The following is an 18648-nucleotide window of genomic DNA, read 5'->3' as shown; positions in this document are numbered from 1 at the left end:
TGCGCTGTCCTGCCCCTCCGTGCGTGCCCCCTTTTAGTTGTGTTTATTTAATATGGGATGGCACACCAGCCTTGTAAGGCCCTGACAAGTTGCACCGGGGGGGGCGTCTCTGGGGGCTTGAGGGTGCCAGTCGCGTCTCTCTAATGCTTTGCCCTTTCTGTCTCCCTACAGTGAAGGAGTTTCTCGCGAAAGCCAAAGAAGATTTCCTCAAGAAATGGGAGAACCCCGCACAGGTAAGGCACGTCTTGGGACGCTTGAAGGGGTCCGCTTGGCATCCCACTGCCGGTTGCCCCCCGAGCTGCTGCCTATGCATGGGGGAGGTGTGCTGCATTCCAGAGAAATGTCCCTTCTGACCGTTTTTTGCTCATTTTCTGTGTTGGACTAAACCCCCCGACCCACTTTTGGTGCCACCTTCCCAACACCACCCACCGTTAGTCGGCTTTGACCTTCTGGTGGACTCCTGTGACCACCGGGGGTTTGAATATTAAATCAAAACTAAGGCGGGTGAGTTCAGAGAGGGTCCGCGAGGTGGTCCGCAAATCCTCCACCTGCTCTGCCTTCCTTGCCAAGGTCTGCCCATGGGGTCCGGCCACGTGCTGCCTGTTTGTGTCTGTCTGTGGTCCGAGGTTATCATCGGCTCTCGGCAGTACCCAGTATTCTTGGAAACCCTTGACTGGTGCCAGCTAGTGGGCATCGCAGCACGGGCCGGGCTTTCTGAGAGTGGAGAACTGTCCTTAAGGTAGGACTGGCGTGACATGGTACCAAGGGGGTGGTCTAAGGGTGTGAAACGGCCCTTCAGCGGACACTTGGCAGCAGGTGTTGCCGCAGGGACAGAGGTTATGTCCGGTGGTCTCGGGTTTGGATGTATTGTCAGTCTGCCAGATGAAGAGGGGCCAGGTCCCATGCCAAACCCCCTAACAGATACATGGGGACATGAAATAAAGTATGCAGGTGGCCAGGCCTGGCACAACAGTGGGTGCCAAATGGCACTGGTGGGACTGCATGTGCAGTGCTGTGAAAAGCCCTGATGTCCCCCAGTTTAGCGTATTTGTCACAAGAAATGGTTTCGGATCTTTAAAGAAAATGTGACATTGGGCAAAGGGAGGCCTTCTGAACGCAGGGTTCCTGTTTATTGATCCTCACAATGGAAGGAAGTCACCACAAGGCTACTAGGAGGAGACGAGCAAATCACCGGGCCACTCGCTCCAATCTCCCCACGAAAGGCCAGCCTGCCAGTGACACCCTGAGGGCACCTTGAAGAAGAAGAACATCGAAAGAACTCGGGACTCCAGACCGAGGAAGACTGTCATTTACAGAGGAGACCTCGGCTGTCCAAGGTGAATGTCACGTTGAGTGATCCGAGAGCCTTCTGGAATAATGACGGACGGTCACACTGGGCCTGCCTGTTGACCACAAGAAGCTGAGACCCGTGGTGCTGCCATCATTGACTGTGACCCGCCGCTGAAGGCTCCTCGGGTTAAGCAGCAGGACAAGGAGCTCAAACACAACTCGACCCCAACTGACCCTCCCAAACCTTCCAAAGAAGTTCCTCCACGTTGATGGGAAAGACGGACCTCCAATCAGAGGAGGCTTTCTGTTTTTGATGATTGCTGCTAAAGGTGCCACAGGCGGGTATTGAAAGTATGGGCACGGTGACTTTTTGCCAGTGTGTGCACTCGAGTTCTCCTTCTCTAATGGTGCACGTTGTCGACAGGTCTGTGGCCATTCGTGGTGTGACATATGAAATGGGAAGGGGGCAGACACTTTTTCACAGCAGTGTTCATTGCATTCTTCTTCTCTGTGCCAGCCCTGAATGTCTCCTTGGCGGGTCTGCTGGGTGCCACGAGTCCCAGAGAGTTGCCACTCGCATGAATTTGTACTGGTGGTGCATGCCTCAGTGTTGGAGCACCTGGTGGGTAACCGTGACGGAGGTCCGTCCTTCTGCCCGCCTTGTTGTTGTTGCTCTCCAGTCTCCAAGCCTGTGACTGCACTGGACGCACTTTGACTCTTGGAATGGCCGCTTTAAGTCGATGAGTCGTCCTGTGGAGGGGGTCCGTGAGGGGAGGGGCCTACACTATTGTGGCTTTATTATAAGCGCCTGACCCGCTCTTACATGCTGCACACCTATTGGTGGGCTTTGAGGTGTGCGGCCCACCCACCCCCGGACCTTGGACAAGCGCCTGGGCGTCACAAGTCATTTGCGCAGCTCGTGCCTCTGCGTGTTTATCTTTAGCGGATGTTTGACACGCCCTTACGTGAGAAGACCCGTTTATTACGACATTTTTACAACGCCTCGCCTCGTGAGTGCTTCCCATTCTGTGGTCATCTGCTACGTGCCATGACCAGGAAAGACAAACATCCTGTCATACAAGGTGGGGGCGGGAGCATGCAAAATAGGTGATTAAGGGGCGGGACTGTGGCCTGTTAAACCTGTAATCAAGGGGTGGGGCATGCTAAAGAGGCGGAGTTACTGCTGCATTCTAAATCTGAGAGTCCGAGTGAGGAGATGAAGGGCGCTGCACACCCAACAAGTGTCACTTTGATGAAGATGTCACGATGGTTCAGTTATCCGCACACTTGGTCCTTGTTGTTGAGACCCCCAGCTGTCCTGCTTCAATGTCGTACTTGTGTTCAGTGGCCAGTCTGGCAATCCAGCCCCCGATCCTCCATTTTCGTTACCATTGTGGAGCTCGTTAGTCCAAACCTCCAGAAGATCTCGGACCCGTGACGCCACCAGTCTAGCGCTGAGCTGCCAGGTGTTCGCCAATCCCCAGAATCGATGCATTCAGTGCCAGGCTGCGCTTCCCTGTCGGACTACCTGGATGTGGTGGTCCATGGCTGGAGTGGCGCGATCACCTCTTCAGAGTTGCTAAGGGTCGTGTTCTGAATTTGCCAGCAGTCTTGGCATTCAAGTCTGCCAGCAGTCCAGCGCTGGACCTCCCTGCGTCCCATCTTATGTTGCGATTTTACAAACGGGTCCATTGCTTCACGCTGCCAGTTCCTTTGACCCCTCAAAGCTTTTTGCCAATAAAAGGTGGTGAAATGCCAGTCTTCCCCTCAAGTGCGTCTCAGTTTCTCCTGCCGTTAACCTCAGGTCTTGGGTCCCCTAATGACATACATGCCAGGAGCCTCGTGGTCCCTGCCCATTCCATTTCACTTTGGACCTGTGGGGGGTATCCATGCCCTGTGTGCCCCCAGCCCTCAGACACTCCCGTTGACCACAGCAGGTTCTCGCCCAGGGCAGTTTGTTGGTTTTTTATTCTGCCCCAGTACTCCTGCTGTTCCTTTTCCAAATTTGCCCCGACAGCAGACCATGGAGGGGCTGCCCAAGTCCGCCATATCGGCCAATCGGATCTCGTAGAGAGGTCGGCTGTCCTAGCTGTGGCCTGGTATTGTGATGTTGGAGTTTCATTGTCATCGTCTCCCCCACCTTTTGTGATTGCGTAGTCTCCTGATGCGTGTAGTCCACCCGAATTCCCGTATTCCGCCGTCGCTGACTTCGTTTCAGGAATGTCTTTGGGTGAGGGTGATTTGTCATTTCCAGTTTATTTGAATTAGTTTTGGGCATTTCAGGTACGACGTCTGGTGTGAGCCGAAGCCGTTCAGTGGTCAGCAGTGGAACCGTCCGCCCCGTGCAGCACAAATGACCCAACTCGAGATAATCCGCCAATTCCACTCGATGGCTGCCATTTTACTTGTTGTCCATGAACCCCACGTGTACCACTGTGACCCCACGATCAGTAAATGCCACTGCAGACTCTGGCCTCGTGTGTTGGCGCTGACTGGCAGTGTCCATGATGCCCATCCTTTCTAAAGCCATTGTGTGCTCCTTGTTCAGTACATAGTCCATATGAAAAAGTTTGGGAACCCCTCTTAATTCCTTGGATTTGTGTTTCTCGTTGGCTGAGCGTTCAAAGTATCAACTTCCTTTTAATATCCGACATGCCTTATGGAGACAGTAGGATTTCAGCAGTGACATGAAGTTTATTGAATAAACAGTAAATTTGCAATATGCATCATAATAAAATTAGACAGGTGCATAAATGTGGGCCCCCCAACAGATATGACATCAGTACTTAGCTGAGCCTCCTTTTGCTCCTTTGGTCCTCCAGACGCTGTCCTCCTGTAGCCTGTGATGAGCGTCTGGATTCTCGATGTTGGGATTTCTGACCCCATTCTTCTTACAAAATCTCCCAGTTCAGTTCAATTTGATGGACAGCCTGCTTCAAATCATCCCCTAGATTGTCGATGATATTCAAGTCAGAGGACTGTGACGCCATTCCAGAACATTGACTTCTCCCTCTGCATGAATGCCTTTGTAGATTTCCAACTGTGTTTTGGGTCATTGTCTTGTTGGAATATCCAACCCTCTGTAAGTAAGTCAACTTTGTGACTGATGCTTGAACATTATCCTGAAGAATTTGTTGATATTGGGTTGAATTCATCCGACCTCGACTTTAACAAGGGCCCCAGTCCCTGAACTGGCCACACAGCCCCACAGCATGATGGACCTCCACCACATGTGACAGGAGGTAGCAGGTGTTTTCTTGGACTGTGGTGTCTTCTTCCGACATGCAAAGCGCATTTTGTTCTGACCAAATAACTCCATTTGTGTCTCATCAGTCCAAAGCACTTTGTTCTAAAATGAATCTGACTTGTCTAAATGAGCATTTGATACAACAAGCGACTCTGTTTGTGGCGTGAGTGCAGAAAGGGCTTCTCTCTCCTCACCCTGCCATACTGATGTGCTGAATTGTAGAGTGATGTCCAGATACACCATCTGCAGCGAGATGTTCTTGCAGGTCTTTGGAGGTGATCTGTGGTTGTCTGTCTCCATTCTCACAATCCTGCGTCTTCATATGCCACTCTTGTATTTTTCTTGGCCTGCCAGACCTGCTGTGTTGGTTTAACAGCAACTGTGCCTGTGGCCTTCCATTTCCTGATTCCATTCCTGACAGTTGAAGCTGACAGTTTAAACCTCTGAGATGGCTTTTTGTAGCCTTCCCCTAAACCAGGAGACTCAACAATCTTTGTCTTCAGATCTTTGGAGAGTTGCTTTGATGACCCCATGCTGTCTGTCGCTCTTCAGAGGAGAGTCAAAGGGAAGGAAGCACAACTTGTGACTGACCTCCTTAAATACCTTGGACTGGACTGGACTGGACTGGACACTCCGGTCTGTGAAGTTCAAGGCTTGACGCGCTCATCATACCAAGTAATCAGCACTGAGCAGTGACAGGCATTCAGATCAGCACAATGACAAGGGTGCCCACATTTTTGCACAGCCAGTTTTTCACATTTGATTTAATTTCATAACTAAATACTGCGTCACTAAAAATCTTTGCTCAGAAAACACCGCAGTACTCCGATGTTCCTAGGATCTTAAAGACATACGACTGTGATCTTAATTGTTGAAATGACAGTCAATTATTGTGCAGGCCGAGAGGGGTTCACAGACTTTTTCATTGTATGACCCAATGCCCCATCTGCAGATCATCAGAGTCTCTGCCACCTTGTCACAGGGTACAGGCGGGCACAGCCTACGACTTCTGGGGGATTTCATGTGAACGCACCCCAGAGCCAGATCAACAATTGTGAGGTGACATTTGTTTCCCAAATTTGCCAGGTCTGCCGTGATGCCACATTTCAGTATTTGGAATGTCATTGGCAGCAAGGCCATGCCAGCCTAATTCTTTCTTATTTTCCCTATTATTTATTCCTTATTATTGTGGCTGTCCATTTGCTGCAGGTGTGATGTCGCCAGCGCAGCTCTGCGGCGTCCCTGAACCACCCTGTGATTGTGGCGTAGCCGATTGGAAGTCGGTCTGTGCGCTCGAACTCTGTGTCATGGCAACTAGTCCCCTTGTGGAGTGACTGTCCCTTAAGAGGGTGTTGGCAAGTTAAGGGACCTCGAGGACCCGGCTGTGTGTCTTTGAGTACTGACGGGTTTACTGTGATGGGCACACGAGTGTGTGGTGTCAAACGACTGGTACTAAGCATCGGCATCGCTTGCCGTGAGAATGGCATCATAACCGAGGCTGCCGTGCCGCCAACGCCTGTTGACCAGTTGATGCCACGTTGTCACTTCTGCCTGTCGAAGTCGGTGTTTCTTTACTTCTTGTTAACGCTTATCGCCCACCCAGTAACCCAAGGGTACCCCCAGCCCGGCCTTTAGTCGTGATGTGAATCGAGGCGACACACTGCCGGACCCTGGTGGTCTTTGTGTTTGCTGTTCTTTATCCTGATTGGCATGAAAGGACTTGGGTTTGGCGTCAAAACTTTAAAGAAACAAAAAAGTCGCCTGCTGCCTTTTGCTTGAAGGGACCGCAGCAGCAATTGAGGAGCGGCGGAGAGAATTTAACAAGTGCTGGCCTTCCGTGTGGCGGGCCGTCCATCTAAAACTCGTTTCCAGGGCGCGGCCTGAGCCCCCCTAATGCAAAGCAAACCCCGCGTGCTGACCTCCTGCTTATTACAACAATTTAGAAAGGGACGTCGGGTCGGACGGACCTTTTTATTGGAACTGCTGTTCTCTTGTCATTGATCAAAGGGACCCGTGCCCACCCATGCCCAGCCCGGCCCACTCACTGACAGTGTTTTATTTATTTATTTTTGTAACACACGGGGAAATCCCAGAACTGCGCTTCCTCTTCGCTGCACACGCAGGCAGGCAGGCAGGCGACTCTGACGACTCCTCACTTGTCGTTTGTCCTCCGTCAGCCTGAAGGAATGCAACTGCAATAACAGACCCACTCGAGCACATTTCATGCCCATTTATGGTGGGATTGGGGTGGGCACTCCTGGAGCTGCCGCTGGTCGTGTCCCGACTGCAGTGATGACGCTTCAGACCTGAACGCCAGGGGGCGCTGGACATCGTGTGGATGTTTGGGTTTGACTCCTGAGTGAATGTCGTAAGATATGAGATGTGGGACACCCTGGTGGTCCAAGTGGGCACCTCTACTCCCGGTTGTTGCGGGGGTCACCACTCTGTCCGTCTTTAGGCTTTTTTTTTTTTATGTCCGCCGTCCCCGTGGAGCTGCCCATTTATGACTTTTCAAATTCTTCGATCCGAGAATATTTACATGACGTTCGAAGTGAAATCGGCGCATGCAAATTAGGCGAACATTGTTGCCGTGGACATTTAAAGGAGGTTTTGAGTCACTCGCGCCGTGTGCGGACCACCAAGAACTCTTTAATCACGTATTTGACTGCAGATAAGAGCTGATGAGCTTTATGACGGAAAAGGCGTCTTTGGTGAGCGACGCTGAACCACCGCACGCCATAGGAAGATGTCACACGATTGGGTGGTCCAGTTGTACGCTCACAGTGTGTTTTTATTAAATAAACCACTGCTGGGAATCCCACCCTTTGATCTCGGCACTCTGGGATGGATGGAAGTGGACGGCCGCTTGTTAGGTGTGTGTGGGAGTCCACAGCGAGGACCCCCTTCTGTTAGCTGAGCGCTTTGCATTGACGACGTCACGTGACGCACGGCGGTCAATCTTCGGTCACTGAGCGGACTGCTGCCTGAGGATCGGGGTCTTGACTTCTAATGCTTGCTTGCTTTGTTGTCAACAAGAGCGTTTATTAATAATGTTTAAAAAAATAAAAAAAAAATTAGAGTACCGGCGTTTGGGGCGTCGGGACTTGACGTGCGTTTTACGACTCGACTGGGTTTTATTTATTTTTTATTTTTTTTGTTTTCCATGGATGTTTTTGTCCAGCGTTGCTCACCATGGGCTCTCATTCTGTCTGAAGTTATCTTCATTCTGCATGGAGCCATCACTTCAGACCACTTGGAATCCATGGCGTACGCCACCCGTGTTGGCACTCTGCACAGTCGGGGAAAACCATCTGCCCTCACGGCCTCCCTTCTGACTCGCCACACCCGACCCTCCATCAGAGTTACAGCAGCTGCGTTTACGGACGGTTTTTGTTTGTGTCCATGCAAAGCCAAACGTTTAGCACGCCACCTTGTGACAAACATCAGGACTGCGTCTTTAGAAGAGAAGGGCGGAGTTGAGCCGACAGTCTGGACAGCCCTGCATGTGGCGCGAGTAGTGCAGTCTGCTACCCGTAAGGGAAGGGTTAAGCAGGAGAATGCCGACATTCCGCCCGCTGTACAACGGGGGCTCGACTTCACACGAGGGTCTCGCCACACGGTTTCACTTACAATTGTTTAAAGGCTCGCTTGCGTCCCATTGGCTCGTCGGTCATTTACTTAAGCGGTCACCCCAGCTCCCGATGCCCTAACGCGTCTGAGCGTCTCGTTGTGCTTCCCTGCTCCTGTCTTTGGCTGCACTTCTCTTAGTCTCCACTTGGTGTCCTGGGGTTTTTAACGTGTAAGAGCTCGGCTCCCTTCGGTCTGCGCCGGACTCGGAGTTGTCGTCGATGGTTGCCCAGGACTTTACCATTTGGAGTTTATACTCCTTTGCCAGAATGAGGACTTTCTTCAGTTATCTGACATTTTTGATCGCAGGGCTCGGAGCAGCACGTGGCGTTTGTTCTGCAGCCACTTAGGATTATGGGTAGGGACTTTGACCAATTTTCGTTTCCACTTTGTGTTTTTTAATTGAATTGTTGGCTCCTCCTCTTTTTTGTTTTGCAGTGGTTGTGGCTGTGACTTGCTGTCCCATGTCCCCATGTTTTTTGTCCTAAGGCCATGTGGCGTCCCTTTGTCACGTTACGCCGTGTGATGTCCTCCTGTCCAGCCGCACATTACGTCCTCTGCTGATCGGGCTCTGAGGTCTAACGGGGACGTTAAGTAAAGACGCTGAATTTGGATGTGCATCAGGAGCTGCCTGGTGACACTAAATGGCCTCGGTGATTCCTGCCTTCTGCCCTGTGCTGCTGCAGTCGGCGCCGAGTCTCTCTGGCCTTTTGCTTTGATGGTCCCTCATGAAGCACCTCTGCCGAGCCCCAGGTCTGATGGTGGCTTTCCTGTCGAGTGTCCCCTTTGTCACACTTGTATTAACTGCACTGTGTGTGTCGGGTTTCCAGCACCTTGGAGGTTTTGGTCTTCCCTCTTCTGATTGGTGCTTTCAAATTCAGGGTCACAGGACCCCAATCATCTTCACCTGAATGGACCACCAGCCTGCATCTCTGAGGCAGCAGCATAAAGCTCCGTGCCCCCCGTTTTTCTGTAACTTGCCGTTGTGCGTTATGACTTTTGAGAGTATCGGCTGTAGCCGAGGGTCTCGAGCTCACGTGAACACCATCACTATGCCAAGTGGGCTCCATTCACTTGCTGTTCCGTTTTTCTCTTAAGTGGCCAGAGTGCTTGGTTTTTAGCTTCTCATGGTCCTTCTTTTAACTTCCACTTCACTTTCCAAAGACATGTGGGCTAGAAGAGTTGATGACTCTCAACTGGGCAGATTGGTACCTGGTGTGTGCCAAGCCACTTACTGCCACCCCCGCCCGGAACCACGATGTGCACCTAAAGGCACCGCCCCCTCAGTCCTGTAATGGAAACGCCTGAAGTGCATCATGGGGGTTTGCCAGCAGATGTCCAGTAAAAGGTGTCAGAGCGCCCTCTGCTGAGCACCTGCAGCATCGCACCCGCACTGACTTCTATTACATGCCAAGTTTGCAGTGGGGGCTCGGCGTGGCACGCAGGATGAGGGTCTGCACTTGAGGGCCACTGATGGACTTTTTCCTTTTTACTTCCTGCAGAACACGGCATCCCTGGACCAGTTTGAAAGGATCAAAACCCTGGGGACGGGCTCGTTTGGCAGAGTCATGCTGGTGAAACACAAGGAGACGGGGCAGCACTACGCCATGAAGATCCTCGACAAACAGAAGGTAACGCCGCGCTGGCGCTGGGAGGGGGTCTTACCTCGAGACCTTTGACCCCTGGCTTTTTATGTGCTGCGAGTGCACTACCCAAGGTTCCATTGTTCACAGATGACTTGCAGCGCTTTGGGGTCTCGAGCGCTGTCTCGGGGACCCTCTGTGGCTGCAGGCAGATGATGAGCACTGATCTCGTTTTAATTAGCCCCTCATTTTCCTTTTACATTTATAACATATTGAGAAGTACTTTCCATATCTTTAAATCCTTTTTGTGTTTTCTATTGTTTTGGCCTCTTGCTGGGTACTTTGCTGCTTTTGTTGTATTTTAATAAAAGGGGCCGAGCAGACGCCTGGGAAGCAACCCTGAAAGATGAAGGCCGTAACGACTTCACTAAATCGTGGATTTGGGGTGTTTTGTGTTTTTTAACCTTTTAATAATGTTGCGACCCCACCACACACATTTTTCCTTTCTTCTTTTCCAGGTTTTCTGGTTATTTTTTTTTTTTAATTCATTCCCCATATAACTGCTTAGTACATTTGAATAAACGTTTGTCATTTTTACACGGACTCCAAAACACAGAATCTGAGTAATAAAAGATCACTTCATGAGCCACGGGGGGGTCCCCAGGAGTGCGACTGAGGACCACCGACTTAGAGCGGTTAAGGAATAACAGTCGGCAGCTGTGCAGGTGGCCCGTTCTGCACAAAGTGGCCAGCCTTGAACTTGTCACCTCGTGTAAATGGAGTTGGTGACCAGGGCTGTGGAGTACCTGGACTCGGCAAAAAGTGACGTCACTCTTGAAACATTTGTCCCCTGCAGGTGACTCTTGCTCACTCGCTCCTCTGATTCGTTCCAGCGTGGCCTGCACCATTCGTCACCGTTCACGTTACGTGATCCGCATTTACCTGGGAGTCCAACCAAATCTTTACCTGAGAGGGCGACTTGCTTGAATTGTCACTCGTGTGAAAGTCGCACTCGATTCTTGAAAGGGGACGTTGTAAGAGCCCGACCAAAGCTGATGTCGCGTCATGGGTCTTGTCACCACTAACAACCACTGGTCATGTAACCTGAAGTAGCTGTGTGCCAACCTTGCAGCCCTTTTGAGTTTGCCCCTTTTTGGGATGGCCAGTAACGTGCCACCTGGCGGCGCCAGTGCTGTGCGAAGGTTTACGGGCGCGGTGAGTTCAGCTGCAAATTACGCACCACAACAGAACAGAACGGAACAAAGAAAACCGAAGACTTCCGACACCTCGAAGCCAAAAGGAAAATGTCCGTCATGCACAGTCACGGTAAAGGGAATTGTGGGAGTTTAGTGGCCATTTGGCAGGTTTTGGACTGCACTCCAGAGCTGGAGGCTCCGAATGAAGTTCTTGATCACCATCGTCACTCGGAATTCGGCGTCTTGTCTTCTGTTTGCGAGGCCGAAGCACTCGCCTTCCTTATTCCAGGTCGCCCCATTATGCTAATTGGAATGCTGGGTGAGCTCTTATTGGCTGTCGGCTCTCGTGCGTGCAGAGCTGCTCCTGCAACTAAAGACAAAGTCAAACCGATGAGGAGTTGCTGTGGTTGTCACATGACGTGACCGCGGCTCACCTGAGCTCGCCACCGACTCCTTAAGATTATGTAAATGAAGGCTACGACTGAGTCGCTGGAAAACTCGTCGAACGTTGGCTCGACTTTTGAGATGTTTCGTTGTCCACGGACGAGTTGTCTTTTTTTTTTTTTTTTGCTCACTTGAGTCCCAAAGAAAGTGGGTGCTCGTGAAAAGCGTTGGCCCCTCTTGGTCTCGCGGTTTGTTGGTAGGCGGGTCTCTCCCTCGTACCCATACTTAACACTGAGGTGACGTGCAAACGTATTTCAGCTGTTGGGTTTTCATACAGTTCGTTTGGGGCAGGGGGCTTCTGTAGACCACCGGACACATTTCTTCGAGTCGATACTCTGCAGTCATCCAATACGGTCGTTATTTGTTCTCCTCCACTTCACGCCATTCACTCGCCGCCCGACTCCACCCGGCGGGTAGCATTCACCTTGTCTGCATGTGGGCGCCCGATTCCCGTTGAGCGACTTGTGCCGTCTTGAGCCCTGAGGAAGTCTGCCGCTCGGGAACGAGACGATGAGGGGGCGTCGGCGCCGCTCGGCACAGGTACAGTAGTGGGGGGGCAGTCGTACCTCCGCAGTGACGCATCACCGTTACGTTATTCATACACAGTTACACAGAATTTTGTTTGGCTTTTTATAGAAACTCTTTAAATAAATAAACTCCTAAATCAGCAGATGGGTTAATCAGTCAATCAATCAATCAATCAATCCATCGATAAATGTAAACGGCGGCTTTGGTCTAAACGCACACCGGACTGACTAACCGGCCGTAAAGGTTTGGCCTTGGCGGTCACAGCCCCCGTGACGCGTCCTCGGGGTCTGTGGCTGATTTTTGGTGACACTTCTGCGTCTCGACAGGACAGTAAATGTGTCTCTGATGTCCCTTTTTGTCCACTGACGTCGCGATGCCCAACTGCACTTTATAAAACATCTTTTGATTTATTGCTTTCTCCTTTCCGTCGTTCAGACGGCGCTCAGAGTCTTTCGGGGTCGTTGCCCTCATGATCTGCACGCTAGTTACGTGATCCCCGAGTGTCAGAATGGCGTTGGGGTGTGTCGGCCCAAAGCCCCCCGCCCCGTGTGCCCAGTTTAAGTCGCCATTTGCCACACTAGCTTGCTGTATACTGTATCTCAGTGGGGGGAGGGGGGTCCCGAACTAACTTGGGCCCCAAGATTTTTTTTCCCTGATGCCCGTGTGCCAGTGTAGAATCCAATTTTGAAAGAAGGTGAAGTGGGTCCTAATGTCCATCAGCAGCTCTCTGGTGCTCTACAGTGGCAGATTTGTGCCAGTTCATGTGTAACTGAGAAAGCTGGGCCAGCAAACCAGTGAGCAGAAAGAGTCCTCGGCCCACTTTGTGTTTGTCTGCCTGGGCACCGGACCCTCAGCGTCTCCCCTTTTGCTCTCTCAGGTGGTGAAGCTCAAACAGATCGAGCACACGTTGAATGAGAAGCGAATCCTGCAGGCCGTGAGTTTCCCGTTCCTCGTCAAACTGGAGTATTCCTTCAAGGTAAGCGAGTGCCCTGTCTGCCGCTGTGCCAACTGCCCTCCTCCTGTCTCTCTCTGGCACACTTGGCAGCATTTTTATCTTTTCATTACCGCTGTGGTGCCCGTTACAGCCGGCCTCTCTGAGAGTTTGAGGCTGTCATCTGCTCTCCTGGTCAGGCTGTGGCCTGTGGCTTAGGTGATGAGGACGGTGGCACTCCCTCTGTCTTTATTATTATTTGGTGCCATTGGGTCTGCTGGTTTAGATAGCAGATATAGCCGTGTCTGAACAAGTGGGCCCGAAGACCACCACAGTGCTACTTGAGGCCATTCTGGTAGGTGTGTCATGTCTGCTGACCCTAATACTTGGACGGTACAGGCACTGCCATCACTTAGAAGGGCTCTACCCACTGTGCCTCCCAGACTGGCACACACACACTGTGGTACGGCTGCTGTAGCCCCTTGGGCATCTCGTCGGTCTCTTGGTAAAATGAAATGACATGTTGAGCACAGCGTGTGTTGGAGTGCCGTTCTGCGGGGGGTCTTTGAGTTTGCTGGACTTGTGGCGTAGGCACGGGGCAGTCGCTGTCACCTTTTTAAATGTAAGGGTGGCATTGCTATATAAGGCAGGTGTTGCCCAAATTCATCAGATTATTAAGACCTTTGCTACGTGTCGTTGACACCCGCCATAGCATCTGACCACTTGCTGTATTCTCTGGACTTTTGCCATTTGAGACGGGTATCTGCTGGGTACGCTTGGCGTTTTCCCTGAATGTTTTTAATTGTGAGGCATAACGCTGAAGGTGGACAGTTAGCCTGAGAGTGCTGGGCACTTGCGTTGGGTGGGTGTCTGCTTTCTGCATTGGGCTTGACGCTGCCCATGTAGTTGTGGCATCTTTTATATCGACTGGACATTTGCCTCATAAGATGGACATCTGTTCCATACGCTTGGTGTTTGCCACTAACACTGAACATCTAGTAGGCATTAGTGCTACCCAATTTATTTGTACCGTGTTCTTGTTATGATGGCACCACAGAGTGGCAGTGTGTTGCATGTTGGTCAGACGTGGCATGTGAAGAATGTCACGGGATACACCGCCCACGTGACAGGATGATGACCACAGCTTAATGGGTGCATGGCTTGCCCACTCCCTTCAGCTGGCATGAGGGCAGCACTCACATTTTCTCTTGTTCCTTTTCTCGAAGGACAACTCGAATCTGTATATGGTGATGGAGTACGTGCCAGGCGGAGAAATGTTTTCACATCTGCGGCGGATTGGCCGGTTCAGGTGAGTCCAAGTGAGCCCAGACCCCCGTGGTCTAGTTGCCTCGTTCCTCTGCCCCCCATGCCCACTTAACCCATTGTGTCCCGGTGTTGTCTTTGGAAGGCGGCTCTCTTTAAGTAGCCTCAACCCGTCCTGTAATGATGCCCGTTTTTAATAACTAATGAGGCCTGCAGGGTGGGAGGTGTCCCTACAGACCCCTTCATGCTGAGCTCCTTAGAAGATGAGGGAGGAGCGGCTTACGCGCCCTGAGCCCACAAGTCAGACTCTCGGGGAGGCAAAGCCGATCCTGGCAGCATGGGTGCCAATCCAGGAAGAATTGAAGTGTCACTTTCTTCTGTCGGCACAGGCTCCGCTCCCGCCCTCGAGCCCCTTGGCTGGCATAGCGGCTGCCCGTGCACGGGGGCTACGCTACACTGCGCTCACTAACTGCTCTCCTTTTCTTCTTCCTCCTCAGTGAGCCCCATGCCCGCTTCTACGCTGCCCAGATAGTCCTGACGTTTGAGTACCTGCACTCCCTGGACCTCATCTACAGAGACCTGAAGCCCGAGAACTTGCTCATAGATCAACAGGGGTACCTGCAGGTGAGGGCCGGGGCTCTGCTCTAGGCACTTAGTTGTTTTCTCTTTGCCCAGTGATGTGCCAGGCAGCATTGTCTAAGTGTGGCTCGTCTCTTCAACTACCAGGTAACGGATTTCGGCTTTGCAAAGAGGGTGAAAGGCCGGACCTGGACGCTGTGTGGGACCCCCGAGTACCTCGCTCCAGAAATCATCCTCAGCAAGGTGAGTGGGATAAGTCCGCCCTCGCTCGTCTCTGCTTGGCACCGACTCTTTGGGCACCGCTCAGAACGAGAGTCCAAAGTACCGTGTGACCTGTCGCCCAATCGGGTGTCGCTCTGTGCAGGCCGCCGCTTTCACAGTGGGTGCCATCTCTGATCAGATGGGGGCGGGGCTTGTGGGGTTGACTTCCGGCCGACTAAGCTACCCTGCTTAGCCCTGATTGGGCTTAAGGAAGCTGACCATCCTTCAGAAGCTGGAATGCCAGTGTGGGGTGGGTTGGGCCTTGGGGTGCCACTTGTGCTGCCATCGCTCTGAAGTTGCAGTTTTTCGGAGACTGCAGGCTGATGTGCCAGGGGTTTAGTTTGGTCAGGGAAGTTGGAGTCCTGTATTGGGCGTTTCAAAATGAAAATGTCCGGTGCCAAGCACGCACTTTGTGACACTCCCCCCTACCCGACTCCTGCTGGCAGTTTGGAGCTGCTGCTGCTTTTGCCCACCCCAGAGTTGGTTACTTTTTTTTTATCATCTCCTCCTCTCAGGGATACAACAAGGCGGTGGACTGGTGGGCGCTGGGCGTTCTCATCTACGAGATGGCGGCCGGATACCCACCTTTCTTCGCTGACCAGCCCATTCAGATCTACGAGAAGATTGTTTCCGGGAAGGTGAGTTTCTGGTGCACCTCCTCGCGGGCCTTGTGGTCTTTTCGACCTGCCTGCACCTAAAGGGGCTCTGGTGCCCAGCCTGTCTGCAGCTGCTCTTCCTCATGGGCTGCCCTTTGCCAGGTTTGGGTTGAGCTTTGGGTGGGCAGTAAGTTCAGGGAGTTGGGTGCTTGATGCCCCCGCCTTTTTTTTTTTTGATTGTGTCCTTACTGCAAGTTTTTAGTCTCGTTACGCCAAATGCTGCCCCTCCATAGCGGGCACAACCTTCAGCTTTGTGACTTTTCATTCTGCCATCACGTGTAAAGTGGTCTCATTAATTAAGGCCATGAGGAAGATCAGTCGCATGTAACCTGCTGGTGTGGCTGTGCCCTCCTCTATGATGCTGGTGCCAGTGCCCACCCCACTGGCCCGGCCTCATCAGTCACCAGACTTCTAGGTGCCAGCAGAAGTGACGCAAGTGAAGTGGCACATGAACGGACTGTCCCTTTCTTCCGCCAGGTGCGTTTCCCCTCGCATTTCAGTTCGGACTTGAAGGACCTCCTGCGGAACCTGCTGCAGGTCGACTTGACGAAACGGTTTGGAAACCTCAAGAACGCCGTCAACGACATCAAAGGCCACAAGTGGTTTGCAGCGACAGACTGGATTGCAGTTTACCAGAAGAAGGTAGGTGGGGGGCTCGCCGAGGTCGTGGGGTAGACCGTGGACCAGCAGGCACCACAGCGGGCATGGAGCGTGGAGATTAGCTGCTGTTTCACAGCGGGCCAGCAGATGGCAGTGCCGTGAATTGACGGAGCCCAGGCCGACCAGCAGGTGGCGCTTCATCAAGTGGAGACGTCTTTGTCGTTGGCACTGCTGCTAAGCAGACTCGGCCTTTTCTTGCCCAAGGATTCAATGCGTTGACTTTGTGGCACGCAGCCCCTCTTTCGGGGGGATTGAGACGCCACTCCATTAAACCATTTCAGTGTATCCCGTGCATTTGGCAAGTGGCACAGTGGATGGCATTGCCCTGTACCCCCTTAGACAGATGTACGGGTCTCCTGCCATCTTTTCCTGTTTAGCTCATTTCTGGGTGGTCCTCTTGTGACCGTAGGTGTACTGGGGGTTTAAACAGACAGAACAATTGCCCCCTGTCCTCTGACGCTCGCCATGTTAGGAACACAAACTCCCAGTTTGAACTGCAGCGCCAGTCTCGCTCAGGAACGTCGCCTTTAATTATTGCGTCCCTTCAGTTGAATTAGTGAGCCCCCGTGTTTGGGGGACTTTAGGGGGGCTTTAGGGCGGCAGGGTCCCCCGGTCCTATAGTATGGCCTCATGGCTGCCACTAAATGGCAGATCGTACTGCTGTGGATGCCTGCCATGTTTAACAGCCAGCGACTGTCAAGTATGGACCCCACTGAGGGGATGGGTGGGCACACATCACTCATCAGGCCCTCCACTGCTCCGGTGTTCCTGGTTTTGTGCCCCTTTGAGAGTTGACCTTGGGCACAAGTCGTTCACAGTCCAGGAGTTTGCTCTGTGGTACCTTTACGTTGGCGTCGTTGAGCCCGAGCTGCAGTGGTGCAGGTTCAGGGCGCTGGTCTCCATACGTCCTGTCGATGACCTTGAGAGTGTGAGGTTTGTCGGAGCCCACCGGTCAGACACACACCCCCTAGTGCTCTCCTCCTCTTCCTCTCTTAGTGGCACCCTGAGGCTGATGTGCTTTCCCTCTCTCTTGTCTCTCTGTTCTCCAGGTCGAAGCCCCCTTCATCCCCAAGTGCAAGGGTCCAGGGGACACCAGCAACTTTGACGACTACGAGGAGGAAGAAATCCGAGTGTCCTTCACCGAGAAATGTGCAAAGGAGTTTGCGGAGTTCTAACTGGGGGGTGAAATGGACGGCGGGGGAGGGGAGGGTCTCATCTGTTGAGGGAGGGTGGGGGTCTCGCCGAGTCCGTTTTGAGGAGCAGTGCTGCTCCCTCAAAATCCAAATCAGCAACATGACTTGCACCAGCCAAAAGGGAGATTGCGCCTGCAGCCGCCGCTGGTGAGGAGGAGGAGGAGGAGGAGGGGGACGGTGGGCTCGTTTCCTTCTCTGTGTCTCTCTCTTGCTCCTTAGCGCACCCCCCCACCCCCCCCCGTCTTTTGTTTTTGCATGTCTGCTGTTGGCTGTGTGTGGAGGGGGGGGGGCGGGTGTGGTGTTGGGGGTCCCCGCTTGTGTTGAATTCTGGGTGTGTGAGGCAGTGAGAAGTGACCTTGGCCCCACCCACTCCCACTTGCTTGCTCCGCCTCCTCGCTCTTGCCTCATGTCCCCGAGAGAGAGAGAGTAGTTTGTGCTGGCTGGGCCCCTCCCACCTTGGTCTCCATGGTCACCGGCCCTGCCCTCGCTCACTCCGCCAGGGAGGCGTGGCCAAGGAGTAGGAGGAGAGCAGGGGCGGGGCGCACACTCATTTTCCTTTTGTTTTTTCTCGGATTAGCGATGGCCTGTCGGTGCTTTGCTTCGGTTCTTCTTTTTATTTTTTGTTTCGTCCCGTCCCACCGCCATTCCCCGTTGCCAATTTGTCATCGTGCTGTGACGTTGAGGTCACTCACATCAGGGAGGAGAGGCAGGTGCCACTTTATCTGCAGAAGCCCCTTGGACGTTGCTGTGCTGAAGTGGGGCTCGTGGGGGGGGGGACCCCTGCTGGCAGCTCCTTTTTGTCTCCTCCCTGCATGTTTTTTCTTTTTTTTTTTTTTTTTTTTTGTTGCCCCCACCCTGTGTTTCGCTGCCCCCCACGGCCCCCCAATCTTCATGCTCTCTTCTCCTCACCGCTGGAGTAGTTTTGCCTTCTTGTATCTTGGGTTTCCTTTTTACTGTTCAAGAAGCAAAAAGGTTTTACTAAAAAACAAAAAAACAAAAGAAAAATCACAAGAATAAAAAACGAGTCTTAGTGCTTTTGTTTCTTTTGTTTGTTTGTTTTGTTTCTTTTGTTTTTTGTTCTTCTTCTTCTTCTTCTTCTAAATGTATGTACAATCACATCGTTTTGTTTCCTACCGAGCTGAATCCGACTTTGGTGTGGAGTCCGTGGTTCCCTGCTGCAAGAGTTTGAT

General features: G+C 52.3%; 1 protein-coding gene across 5 annotated transcripts in view; it reads left to right on the top strand.

The window, feature by feature from the left end:
• The window catches only part of LOC120541109 (cAMP-dependent protein kinase catalytic subunit alpha), a 38681-nt gene extending 20229 nt beyond the window's left edge, over window positions 1-18452 (top strand). For 4 of the 5 annotated variants that reach the window (XM_039772430.1, XM_039772433.1, XM_039772434.1 and 1 more), the window contains exons 2-10: window positions 172-233; window positions 9667-9795; window positions 12793-12891; window positions 14073-14155; window positions 14607-14733; window positions 14836-14931; window positions 15465-15587; window positions 16083-16247; window positions 17315-17440. In XM_039772430.1, the coding sequence (XP_039628364.1) occupies window positions 172-233; window positions 9667-9795; window positions 12793-12891; window positions 14073-14155; window positions 14607-14733; window positions 14836-14931; window positions 15465-15587; window positions 16083-16247; window positions 17315-17440 (1010 nt within the window). Of the gene's footprint in view, window positions 1-171; window positions 234-9666; window positions 9796-12792; window positions 12892-14072; window positions 14156-14606; window positions 14734-14835; window positions 14932-15464; window positions 15588-16082; window positions 16248-17314 lie in introns of all 5 variants that reach the window. The other variant, XM_039772431.1, reaches the window with a different exon arrangement.
• The last annotated feature ends 196 nt before the right edge of the window (window positions 18453-18648 follow it).

This window comes from Polypterus senegalus, chromosome 12, assembly GCF_016835505.1.
Source record: "Polypterus senegalus isolate Bchr_013 chromosome 12, ASM1683550v1, whole genome shotgun sequence".
Taxonomy (NCBI): Eukaryota; Metazoa; Chordata; class Cladistia; order Polypteriformes; family Polypteridae; genus Polypterus; species Polypterus senegalus.
The sequence above is the reverse complement of the archived record's forward strand: the minus strand, read 5'-3'. Positions and strand labels throughout refer to the sequence as shown.